Genomic DNA, 13,800 nt, shown 5'->3' on the forward strand with positions numbered 1-13,800 from the left:
GTCCAATATCAACCCACCACTAGGTCTTTATGGTTAGATGAACTGTTTATGTACCAGATTGTCAAACACCACTAGGTCTTAATGGTTAGATGAACTGTTTATGTACCAAATTGTCAAACACCACTAGGTCTTAATGGTTAGATGAACTGTTTATGTACCAGATTGTCAAACACCACTAGGTCTTAATGGTTAGATGAACTGTTTATGTATCAAATTGTCAAACACCACTAGGTCTTTATGGTTAGATGAACTGTTTATGTATCAAATTGTCAAACACCACTAGGTCTTTATGGTTAGATGAACTGTTTATGTACCAGATTGTCAAACACCACTAGGTCTTAATGGTTAGATGAACTGTTTATGTACCAGATTGTCAAACACCACTAGGTCTTAATGGTTAGATGAACTGTTTATGTACCAAATTGTCAAACACCACTAGGTCTTAATGGTTAGATGAACTGTTTATGTACCAGATTGTCAAACACCACTAGGTCTTAATGGTTAGATGAACTGTTTATGTACCAAATTGTCAAACACCACTAGGTCTTAATGGTTAGATGAACTGTTTATGTATCAAATTGTCAAACACCACTAGGTCTTTATGGTTAGATGAACTGTTTATGAACCAAATTACCATTTGACGAAGTTAGAAATAACAAGAAGACAAATGATCAATTGGGAAATAGACTAAATGAAAGTTAGACTAAATGGGTATTCCACCAAGTGAAGTGTAGACCAAACAGTAATTAGACCAAATAGGTTTAACCAAGAAGTAGACCAACTGGTTGTATACTAATTGAAATTGTACAATTTCAATATACTGGCTTCAGTAATAATACAATTAGATCGACTGACAGAAATTTGTTATGAATATCAAATATTTGTTTGTTGACGGGAGATTGATCTATTATCTAACAAATTTCTCTACAAGAGCTTTGACATTTAATTGCTGATTTTCAAATTTAGAAAGTGAAGGTATTTGTTTGGATTTTTTTCTTCACAAACATACTTTTTATAGCAACTTCATTGAATTCCAAATACTCAAGTTCCGTTGAGGACAAGACCTTTGAAATACTGTCCCCTCAAAAAAAAAAAAATGTGACAGATGTCCAAAAATCTATCAGTTAGCTTCCGTAATCTGTGATGTCTTTTCTGATTCCCTCGTGATCAATTCCGACGATCTGAAAGCAATACATCACGTAGCATGAAAGTGTTTTGCTCATTTTCCACAGGGACCTGGATGGTCTCAAGAAATATTATTTTAGGTCTCATTTTCTGAGAAGATCACTCAAGGTCTACAGGGTGCACATTCCCCAGAGACCTTTGAGAGACCACTGAAAACCTGCAAAATTGACAGATCAATCAACAAAACACAAAAATAAATATATAATGTATAAGCTATACCAACCTGCTTTGTCTTTGTTGGCAAGAGCATTGAGTCCTACATCAAACTTTGAGCCAACATTTTCATCAATCATGCTGGAAATCTATAACACAAAGCAAAGAAGGAACTGTGTATCAAACATACATAGTTATAAGATGCATAAAAGTCTACCGATGTCTCGGTTTTCCCGCTATGACTTTTTTTAAAGGACAAGTCCACCCCAATAAAAAGTGGATTTGAATAAAAAGAGAAAAATCCAACAAGCTCAACACAGAAAATTTCATCAAAATCGGATGTAAAATAAGAAAGTTATGACATTTTAAAGTTTCGCTTAATTTCACAAAATAGTCGTATTCACATCCTGGTCAGTATGCAAATGAGGGAACTGATGACATCACTCACTCACTATTTCTTTTGTATTTTATTACATGAAATATGAAATATTCTAATTTTCTCCTCATTGTTCTGTGAAACAAATTTTTATTATTGGAATTACCATTGTTTAACATTTTATGTTTCAGTAGAGTTGGTCTTTATTGTCAAATCTGTAAAAATTGAAATATTGTATAATTCAAACAATAAAAGACAAAAGAAATAGAGAGTGAGTGACATCATCGATTCTCTCATTTTGATGAAATTTTCAGCATTATGTTTGTCTGATTTTACTCTATTGATTCAAATCAACATTTTTCTGCGGTGGACTTGACTTTTAATGTGTCGGCTATTTAAAGTTGTTGGTCAACCTTGAGCTCTGACCAAAAACAATCTCACAAGTCATAATATTTACTCTGACATTTTCATCAATTATACCGGAAGTCTACAACACAAAGTAAAGGGAGTACAGAAACAAGTGTTAGCAAAAACATTATATTCATAATAGATATAACTATATAGATGCATAGAACTCTTCACTGATACCATAGTTTTCCTTGCATTACCAATTCTTTTGTAAAGGGAACATCAATTTCATAGAGTTATCTGCATTACCTCAAATGTACACTAAACCTGATTATCAATAGTAACAGAATGGTTGGACTACACTATTGACAGTTGGCACAAATTCTTTCAAAAAAATACACAATACATACGATACTAAATACAATATATTCTCATGAGCTGAAATCCAATACAATTTTCAGGGAATAGACAAATAACTAACAAAAATTCACCCTGACAAATTCACGATGGATTTAGCCGAGTGTATTCTTTCAACCTTCTAGCCAAAAATCTCTAAATCAATTTAAACGTGCATGTCTCCAAAACAAAGCACTTCTAAACACGGCTTTCCATTTATTGTAATGATTTGTTTTCACCCCCCCCTCCTTCTCTCTCTTAGACTTATTTGTAATTATGTTATGATAGCGCATAGAGACTTTGTGTATTATGCGCTATAGAAATGTAATTTTATCATTATTATGATTATGATTATATTGTTATTGTTCATTTTACATGTATTAATATGATTTATTCTTACATTGTGGCCAATTTATACAAGCAGTTGTGCTTTCTTTGACCCCTCCACGTGTAATATATCTCTTAATGTCAATGATTTGTATATATGTATATTTTTAAGTGTGGAAATAAATTTGAATTCGAATTTTGAAATTAACTTACCTGTTCAGTAACATCACCTAGTTCTTGTGCACCTTTTCTTTGTTTCTTGACATTCTTCTTTATGTTCTGTTTTAGTTTCCTCTTGTTGGATGTTACAGGGGTGGGTTCCTCATCTGTTAATAAAAAAAAATTAAAGAGATAAAATCAATAATTGTGCAATAACATTTTTAGTAGGAAAAAAAACATCAGCTTACTAAGAGGGTTAGGAATAAAATCATGTAGTTCAATACTCAATCATCTGTTCAAATTAGATTTGGAACATTACACTTCATTGTTTACAGAACAGACATAATACTGTAGTAAATAATACAATGCACCTTCTATTCCAATACGACAATAATTGGCACATATAGAGATGCAGCATCATCCTCGTCATCAGCATCACTCACCATCCCCATCAGGTACCTTCACCATCACCATTGTTATAATCGTAATCATTATTGTACACATCATCACTATCAACATCACCACCATCATCATCATCATCATCATCATCACCACCACAACCATCATCATCATCCCCACCACCACTATCCACCTCCTCATCATCATCACGACCACCACATCCTCTTCATCATCATCGCCATCACCAACACCACTCCACCAAATCATCATTATCATCACCACCACCACCATCACCATCGTCGTCATCATTATCATCATCATCATCTTCATCATCATCATCATCATCACTCATCATCCCCATCAGGTACCATCACCATTGTTATAATCGTAATCATCATTGTACACATCACCATCATCATCATAAACATCATCATCAACATCATCATCATCATCATCATCATCATCATCAACATCAACATCATCATCATCATCATCATCATCATCATCATCATTATCATCATAAACATCATCATAAACATCATCATCAACATCATCATCAACATCATCATCATCATTATCAACATCATCAACATCATCATGATCATCATGATCATCACGATCATCAAGATCATCATCATCATCATGTTCATCATCATCAGCAAAGAACTCTTACCTTCATCAGACATCTCAAAGGCCTCCTCATCCAAACCATCCAGGTCTGCACTCTCCCCAATCTCCTCCTCCTCATCATCTTCATCATCTATTCCAATATCATCATCCTCTTCATCATCATCATCCTCGTCATCATCGGAGGAAGAACCATCATCCTGTGCTTTCCTCTTCTTTGATTTTTTGGATGTCTTCTTCTGGAATTCTCTGATAATCAAAGAAGCAAAGATAAGAGATGAAAACAAGAATGATGTATTTGAATATGATACCTTCAATTAAATCAATGCAGTGTGAGGTTCATATGAATACACTTTTTAAATAATAATGAAAAGAGAAAGGAAACACAATTTCGCTTGACTTGTCAAATAATCCATTGCTTTTGTTAACTTCCATGTTGAATAATTGAAATCAAGCAAGACCAAGGATTGAGAGCAAAGGACTTACCATGATCGCTTAAACATTAGGAAACTAGCTTCTACAACCTATCTAATATCTTGGCAATGTTTTATAAACCTTATTTTGAATAGTAAGACACAAAATATTGTTATAACTTCCTGCAATGCTGCAATTCAACCAATCCACAGCATATTCATCATTTTTTTTTACTACAGGTCTACTCATGAAAAATAGCACTATAAATGGGTTTGAGAACATTAATAGTTGAGTCCATGTCATTTCTTTCAAAATAAGTGGTCTGATGTAAATAATTGCTTGTGATTGATATGCATCTGTAAAACTAAATTATTCACACAAACACCGACCCACCCCACCACACAACTAAGACTTACCCAGCAAAGTCAATATCTTCATCATCATCCTCCAGATTACCTTCCATCTCATCTATGAAACAAAGAAAACCGGAACATATATGAAAACACATGTAAGACTATGGAATGCTTAAGTGGAGAAACATACATGAAAACACATGTAAGACTATGGAATGCTAAAGTGGAGGAACATTCATGAAAACACATGTAAGACTATGGAATGCTGAAGTGGAGGAACATACATGAAAACACATGTAAGACTATGGAATGCTAAAGTGTGATTACCAGTATTCTTGCCATAATTAAATAATTATTTTAAAAGCTGATACTTTTTTTTTTAATTTCAGAATGGCCGCTGATAAGGTTCGTGTCCAAAAAAATTGAAGATGCAGAAAAAAATATGTAAAAAAAAACACAGCATCATGTAACAATATACATACCAAGTATCCTGTCGAATTCTTCATCATCTACACTGGAAGCATCACTGTCGATTTCATCTGGAGACTCGTTACTGACATTGGTTGTTATCCTCTCATTCTCCTCCTCTTCTTCTTTCTCGTCGTCGTCATCATCATCAGCATCATCACCTAACTCATCATCCCCCTTTTCTTGACTATCTGCCTTCTTGGTTTTCTTGGTTTCTTTAGATTTCTTGTCCTTTTGATCTTTCTGAGAAAAGAATCTGGTAAAAAGAAATAAAAGCAAACCCACTCCATATTTAAGATTCATTTAATGTACGAATAATCAAAACCAATTACAGGAGCCTCCTTTTCTTTGTCTGATATTTAATACAGAAGTCAATAAATATATATATTTTGTTCTCTTTCCTTGGTTTGAGATCTGACTAATATACAAATCAATTGGTATTACTCATTCGGCAAACATTTTTTTAGACAAATGAATGTCAACTGTTTTACATAGTGTGCAATAAGATACATATTTCATATTTTGTTTCCTATCAAAAAGAATAAAACCAACTCATCTCTTGCAAAACTTCAATGATCACAGAAAGGTCTGAAAATAAATCATTCCCACGTGACTCATCACGATTTGCAACGAGCTGAAAAACAAAGGCTACACTTTTCTCTTAAAAATATACATTGTAGTCAGCATATATACAGGTGAAGCTGCTTTAACTGAACCTCATGGAAACACACAAATTTGTTCAACTTAGGCATAATATGATTTAGAAGATATAAATTACAAAAGTCTGGCATAATTTGATCTGAAAAAAAAAAGCTCTGACTTAGGCAATTATTCGACTTATGGATGGTTGCCTTAAGCCCCTTTCACACTTGGTGGTGCAACTGCTTACGACCGTTGCGATTGTGTGCAACATATATTGTGACCAACTGATCGCAAACGATCGCAAGAGCGATTGTGAAAGCCCCTCAATGATGGCTGATAGATTCTACTGTATATTGTTTCAGTATTGTGTGCATTAATTGAAGCCATACCTGTGGAAAAACATCTCATCAATCGGTACATTTTCCTCTGTAAGACTCGTGAAGCCTTTGCTGTTGACTGGGATACTCCGGACAGCTGGTGGTTTATAAGACCTAGATTTGGGTTGCATCACAGATTCCTTGCCTGTAATGATTTAGAAATATAAAAAAGAATGATGATGATGATAATAATAATAATAATATAGGTATATTTACCCAGGGAAGCCACTTCAGTTCTGAAAACTGTTCTCCCAGCGGGCCCTGCTATTATTATTACCCCGGCTTTAGCTGCGGTGCCTAGGCGCTCAAGCATTCAAGGGATGTCTTCCTGCCAGGTACCCATTCACCTCACCTGGGTTGAGTGCAGCACAATGTGGATAAATTTCTTGCTGAAGGAAACTACCCCATGGCTGGGATTCGAACTCTCGACCCTCTGTTTCAAAGTCAGAAGACTAATCCGCTGGACCACAACGCTTCACAATGCTCCATGATTTGTTCTTATAACTTGGGGTAAAGTAACACTTGTAAATTGGTAAATATACGTTTTTCATTTTTGACTTTATAACAGATTATAACAGATTGTCTTGTCAAGGCAAATTGCTTTTTTGCAAGCCATAGGCTTTTATTGTATATAATTTCCCAACCATACTATTTACTATAGAACATTTCTTTGCATTTTATGAAATTAATACAATAAACTGAAGAAAAAAAAAGTCAAATTTAAATACCCACTAGCACAGCGGCATTGATCATGCCCCTCAAACATATATAATAAGCACGGGAAAAACAAGTACTATATTCCTTCAATTAAGTAATTGTTGCTATTAGTGATCACATTGAAGCAGTATGCATCTTTCTCTATTTCTCTCTTCACTACCGCCTCTTTCATTTCGTCTCCCAACACCCATTTTTTGGTTACACAAATTCGTTTTTTTTTTAATCGACCCACCCACCACTCACCAATAAGCTTTTGCTTGGGGTTCTTGTAGACGAATCTATCAAGGAAGCGACCTGAAGTGAAGTCTTGGAGAGGATTTCCTGTGTAGAAGACCAACGATCCAGCTAAGAGCTGAGCTGCAAACAATGCTACCGATGGATGGAAGTGTTTTGATAACTGAAGAATCAAACAGATAAGGGGTCATATAATTTCATTTAGTAGGTAGAAGTAAATTCACGGAATGTATATGTTCTTGATAAATCTTGGGTGATGCATATGTACATGTATTATAAAAGAAAAATATCATACTAAGATTTTTTTAAAGAAAAACAGAAAAGAAGGAAGAATGAGAGAAAGAAAGAATAAAATAACAAAATAAAGAAAAAAATATGAAATCAAGTTTGAAAGAAAGACTGAAAAAAAATAGAGACATAGAGAAAGAATAGTAGTAAAGAGAAGCGAATGAAAGAAAAAGAAAAAAAAATCTGAACTTTCAATCATATCACTAAAAACAATGTTTCAGCATAAAATCTGTAACTTTGCAAAGGCAAAAAACAAAAACGAAAGAGTTTTGTCTTGCTCTTACCACTTTGAGTTCCCACATGACAGCATTATCAACATGACTATGAAGAGGATTCCTAGCGAGGGGGTCATATCCAGTGGGAATACCTGATTACATGAAAAGAAAGAGAGAGGGGGGGGGAAAGTCACAATGACATATTCAAATTTTCTAATGCCATCCAAATATCATATACAAAGGAAGCTTGAATCACATCTTTCTTCCCAAGGAATCAAATGAATTCAAGATGAGCTAAAAATGTATCCTGCCTTCTCACCACAATTTTCAGGCATTCTAGGCCTTTCAAGCGGGACGAGACTTGAACATAAAAAATATGATATCTTTCATTCACATTTTAAAAAGTATACACCACTGCTATATCTCTACGGCAATGATATTAATCTAAAATACAGTACGCTACCATATGAATTAAACCTGAAGCAGCATTTTAACTTACATATAATCTGGAGCTATCTGATCATACTTATTATGCTTAGTGGGAATATGGGGTACACCTTCTGCTGAACTTATCAGTTTTTCATTTTCTTAATTAAATGTTTTTGTAGTACTTTTGGGCTCCACCATATGGTAAAAACACTTATATTTTTGAATTCTTTATGTTTCAATCTTTCCAACAGTATATGGTTTTTATGGGTTAACATGTATAAAGATATATTCCTTTGAAACAGGAAACCACTGAATTTACCCCACTGCCCACCTGCAATCGTGAAATTTTATCTTCATGTACATTGGTAAAAGATATCAATCATTTATCCTTACATCAGTGCATTCAGAGTCACATCATTTGATATGACCGTTGCTAAATGCTGCTGTAAATGAGTCTCGAGACAAAATTTGTATATATTAACATGGTATAGGATTTTTTTTTTTAGAAAACAAAAATTGAAAAAATGGGGTTGTGCACCTTCTTCGATATATTTCTCACCTTGCTTTTCACCCGGCCTGGCTGGTCTATGTACCCAAGATGCTCTTTCCTTGCTACCTGTTTTCTCTGGATGGGTCATTGTTCCCCTCTTTGGTTCACTCTCATCATCTTTACCCTCAACATCATCTTCTTCTATATCCATGAAATGCTCATCCTCATCATCCTAGTCAATGATGAAAGGAATAGAGTCATAATAAGGAAGAATCTAAACATATTTTCATCCATTCATCCATCCATCCATCCATTCTTTCATTCATTCATTCTACATTTGTCTTCTACAAGCCCCCCCCCCAAAAAAAAAAAGTTTATTGTATCATTTATTTGTATTTTACTTATCTATTTACACTTTTTTCATTTAAAAACACAATTGTCTCATTCAAGCCACAGACATTATGACCGAAAGTGCATTATTGTTAACCACTACATCTTTGATCTCAATACCCGTTTTAACTGTGAGTTTGAATCATCTATTTGTGTCTTTTCCAAATAAAATAAATAAGAAAGTAAACATACAAACAAATGGATACTTGAAAGAAGGAAAACACAAATCAACAAATAAATAACAAAAGAAAAAACAAACCACATCTCTAATTCAAATTATACGTAATATAATTAGATAAATTATATGGGATGAAGAAAGCCCCTCCTTATGTTTAGTCATCTTCTATCCTTGGTATTTTTGATGTGGTTAATACAGTTCTTCAGAGATGTGATCTCTTTCATGTTTTCAATTAGTATCCAATTTAGTTGAAATCACTGGAACTTAGTTCCCAGAAGGGTGTGGCGAGAAAGCATTCGCAATCAATTACCAAATTTCTGTTGCAATTTTGCAATATGAATTTTAGCTGTAGCAAAGCAATTTAGAATCATTTTTGTAGGAAGCAAATTAGCAATTGATCACAAGACATATGATTGATGAGGTCATTCCAAACAGCAATTTGCAATTGATTGAAATTTCTTGCATTTGTGTGCTTAATTGAGGTTTACAGACGTGTATCAATCCGATATGATTATTTACATCTGGGACCGAACTTTAACGTCACAATCTGAGACGTGACCAGGGCATGAACCTTGGACCCTTGAATTAATTTGCAACTCCCCATTATTCAAATAGGAGAGCATCTGATGAATCTTGAGAGAGTAAGCTTACATCATTCCATGAATTGAGCTTTCCTAGGGATGGTTTAGCTTTGATGAGCTCCGAGACCAGGACTAGGACTGCTGCTATAAATGGAGGCTGCTGCCAGCTACAAACTTGGAGTAGACGTTTCACGAAAGCCTGGCCAAAGATCAAACACAAAAAGATGTTAAAAGCTGGGTCAAACTACCAGGGAAGTGTTTCATGAGCGTCTAATCTGATTTTTCACCGACTTATTTGCCATAGATGCGAGGATTTCAGTAGCTTATGACAAATGGTCGGTGAAAGTTTGTTTCGTGAAATGCTTCCCAGGAGGCCCAGGGTTGGTTATAAGCTCTACATTAGAGTGTAGTCTTGAAAATAGTGTTTTGATAAATTGAATATACTTTTTTTTTGTATATATCATGACAGTTGGATCTTCAAGGAGGGGAGGGGGCAGGAACTTAATTGGAATATCATTGTACGCATTTACTTGTTTTCATTTGTACACTCATTTACTTAACGTTAGCTTAGACCCTCAGAATACCATTCACTGCTGCTGAAGAGGGCCTTCTAGCCCATACGTGGAGAATAAATGAATGAAGTAAATTAAATAAAATATTGGCAGACAGATTTTCAAAGAATGATCTTGACCGACCTTGACCCTGTTCAGGACATCATCACTCTTGAGTGTTTGGTAGAGAAGGTTGAGGAACATGGCATGACGGGGAGACGATGAGAGGTGAGGGTCCAGAAGCTTACGGTACAATGCCGAGTAGAAACGATCCATGGTCGACTGCCTGAATCATGAAGCAAACAAAAAAAGTTTAAATAAGGATACCAGTGGTGCGAACAATTTGAAACTGAGTTTGAAGAGGATGCAATAAAATGGCCACCCAAGTGAAGTCTGTTTATGACAGTACTGATAGCAACGTGATAGAACCTTATTAAATGCTCAACTGACCTTTTGTCTAAGACCTGCTTGATCAGTAGGAGAGCTTGGATGCTGGTGTTGAAGGTGGTTTGATGAACGACCTTGAGAAGAGTGTCCAGCTGCTCGTGGACCTTCTCATCTTCTGCAATATGTAAACAAACATATAAACAATGTTAACACAGAATTGATTTATAGTGTAGAGTCTGAGACTGTGATCAAGACAATGATCCCGAGACTAAAACACAGACAAAACATGAAACACACAATTGCTATCTCAACACAGCTTCAAGACACCCAAAACTGAGAAATACAAGAACATGTAAAGCAGTGAAGTAACTTCACTAAACTGAGCCCCTTTTATTAGTGTTTATCACAAATTATTTATAATACACAGTATGGTGCATACAAAATTCAAAAAATGTCAATGGAATTGATAAAACCAAACCAGAATGAACAAGAGTGTCGCTAAGGCGAGCACATAATACGCCCGTCTGTAACAAGGAAAATGGAGTTATTGGTCAAGCAAGAAAAGTGGAAGGTGGCGACTACACCTTTAACCTTCTGACCTCAAAATCAATAGAATTGCTAGGATCTATGCTAGTATCATACACATCAAATTATATGAGCCTAGATTAAGTTCAACTAAAGTTAACGCATTAACAAGGACTTCGGAAGGGTAAGATGAAAACATGTTATTGTGACCTTGACCTGTGACCTTTTGACCTCAAAATCAATAGGCTTCCTGGGATCTAGTCTAGTATCATACACACCAAATTATATGAGCCTGGATTAAGTTAAACTGAAGTCATCATGTTTACAAGGACTGCAGAAGGGTAAGATGAAAATATGTCAATGTGACTTTGACCTTTGACCTTTTGACCCCAAAATCGATAGGCTTCCTGGGATCCATGCTATTATCATACATACTCAATTATATGAGCCTAGGTTAAGTCAAACTGAAGTTATTGCGTTTACAAGGAAAGATTAACGGACAGACGGATGACGGACAGACACCGAACGTGATACCATAATACATCCCGTCAAGACGGGCGTATAAAAATGGACAACGAGATATTGATGTTTAAGTTACAATTTCTGTGTGGAAATAGAAATATTAATTTAAAAAAAATAATAATAATAACAATAATAACAAAAATAATAATAATGATAATAACAATAATAATGATGATAATAAAAGTGTAGGTGAAAGGCAATCTATTTTGATCAGTTCGTTGTACTGACCTTTAGAATAAGGAAATGCTCGATGTACACCAGTTATGACAGCAGACAACATCTTGTTATCAATCTTCTTTTGTTTGGTACAAGCCTGTCAAAGAAACAACAATGAAGGTCACAGAAACAGCAATTCTGTCAAAAACTGAGGGAAGCATTTCGCCCAGGTTATGAGCACCGAACATGAACCACATGGTTACAGCATTACAACTAAATCACAGGACCTTGTTTCATACAACCGCTTGACAATCACGAGTTAAAATTGAAGTTTCTGCTTTTTACATTTCAGAAACCATTGGTTAGTTGTTGGTCATCTTTTGTACCTGATTGCTATAAAGAAGACATGAACTTTTGTAAGTAAGCAACCCGAGGATTGACAGCTTATGATCCTCTTAGAGGTTGACCTTGTTATTGTATTAAGGCGACCGCACACCTTACGACTGGTCTGCGACCCGATTTTGGAACAAATCGCATTTTGCTCATTTTCTGAAGATGTGAATGGAACATATCATTTTATTTGAGGTTAAAATTAATTGAAATAATAATATTATAACAATTTTGAATGATTGCAAGCCCTTATTTTGGAGTAAAGTCCAAATTAGTTTCAAATCGTAGCCAATCGTAAGACTGCTATGACGTCATTACGACTAGATATTAAATTCGCTTTTATTCTAAGAAGGATGATAGCATAGTCACAAATTTGATCATAGGTATTCGTACGATGATTTCGAACATTACACAGTAAGATATTCCAAGTCTCAATATTAGCATCAAATTCTATTACATTTTATTCTGAGAATGGGTCGCAGACCAGTCGTAAGGTGTGCGGTGGCCTTAAAATGCCATACCAAATGTTACAAGCATACTGACTTGGTATCAAAGTCGGGTCACCTGATTACGAGCCCATCATTTTACCAACTGAGTTGATTGGCTGATACAGATATCTTTTAGAAATTTAGAATATGTTAACAGTCTTTATGAAAAGGTGCCCATTCATTTTTCTCCAGCACTATTGCAGACCTGCCAACCTCTGGGAATGAAAAACTGTATTTTGTGATAAAAAAAAATTATTTTTCCCCCAAATAGTGTATTTCATAATAAAATGTGTGGCGCACTAGCTCTACGCAGCGCTCAAGCTGCATGCAAGCTAAAATGCGCACTGCTCTTGCAGATGAAAAAAAAAACATTGAAACATGTGTATATCTCACCCTGGTTTTGACAAAATGATTGAAAAAAAAACAAGTTACCTCAAATTACATTGATCTAATAACCATATTTGTGTGAGTTTTATGAAATAGAGACATATAGAGATGATTTTTCTCAATAAATTACGATTAAAAAAAAAAAAAAAAAAAAAAAAAATGTACTGCCGTATTTTGGTTGCAAAAACGTACTAAATACGCCAAAAACGTACAGGTTAGCAGGTCTGCTATTGGCAGTGATCCTTTCTTTATATTTTAAATGTTATACTCATGAATACTTTGTTGATATTATCATGAGGTTTCTAGCTATTCATTGAAATACCAAGTTTGACACTTTAAATCATCTGTATTAAGAATTCCATGAATGCAACAACTATCATTGTTATTTTTACTATTCATTATCTAAAACAATAATAACAATAATAATAATACATATTACATCTTAAATAGCTGCTCAAGGCACTTCAGAGCAAATTAACAACATTATAATGTACCTTGAAGAATGATAAGTAGACAATGATGAGTTGGGTTGCAAGCAGATCCTCCTCTGGGTGTAAGACAAGCTGATTCAAGAAACATACAGCATAATATCTGTAACACAAAAATAAAATATAATGAAGGAAGATATTACTTTCAGGTTATGAATGA

At 34.7% G+C, this 13,800-nt stretch overlaps 1 protein-coding gene across 5 annotated transcripts in view; it reads right to left on the reverse strand.

Annotated features, from left to right (window-relative positions):
* LOC129264107 (CCAAT/enhancer-binding protein zeta-like) overlaps window positions 1-13,800 on the reverse strand; it is a 36,177-nt gene that overhangs the window by 4,555 nt on the left and 17,822 nt on the right. For all 5 annotated transcript variants that reach the window (XM_064102942.1, XM_064102941.1, XM_064102945.1 and 2 more), the window contains exons 10-23: window positions 13,647-13,743; window positions 11,960-12,044; window positions 10,748-10,859; window positions 10,442-10,583; window positions 9,817-9,945; window positions 8,667-8,829; window positions 7,748-7,830; window positions 7,185-7,338; window positions 6,237-6,369; window positions 5,220-5,461; window positions 4,801-4,852; window positions 4,017-4,219; window positions 2,999-3,111; window positions 1,409-1,487 (exon numbers count right to left, since the gene is read on the reverse strand). In XM_064102942.1, the coding sequence (XP_063959012.1) occupies window positions 1,409-1,487; window positions 2,999-3,111; window positions 4,017-4,219; window positions 4,801-4,852; window positions 5,220-5,461; window positions 6,237-6,369; window positions 7,185-7,338; window positions 7,748-7,830; window positions 8,667-8,829; window positions 9,817-9,945; window positions 10,442-10,583; window positions 10,748-10,859; window positions 11,960-12,044; window positions 13,647-13,743 (1,787 nt within the window). The remainder of the gene's footprint in view (window positions 1-1,408; window positions 1,488-2,998; window positions 3,112-4,016; window positions 4,220-4,800; window positions 4,853-5,219; window positions 5,462-6,236; window positions 6,370-7,184; window positions 7,339-7,747; window positions 7,831-8,666; window positions 8,830-9,816; window positions 9,946-10,441; window positions 10,584-10,747; window positions 10,860-11,959; window positions 12,045-13,646; window positions 13,744-13,800) is intronic.

This window comes from Lytechinus pictus, chromosome 7 (assembly GCF_037042905.1).
Source record: "Lytechinus pictus isolate F3 Inbred chromosome 7, Lp3.0, whole genome shotgun sequence".
Taxonomy (NCBI): domain Eukaryota; kingdom Metazoa; phylum Echinodermata; class Echinoidea; order Temnopleuroida; family Toxopneustidae; genus Lytechinus; species Lytechinus pictus.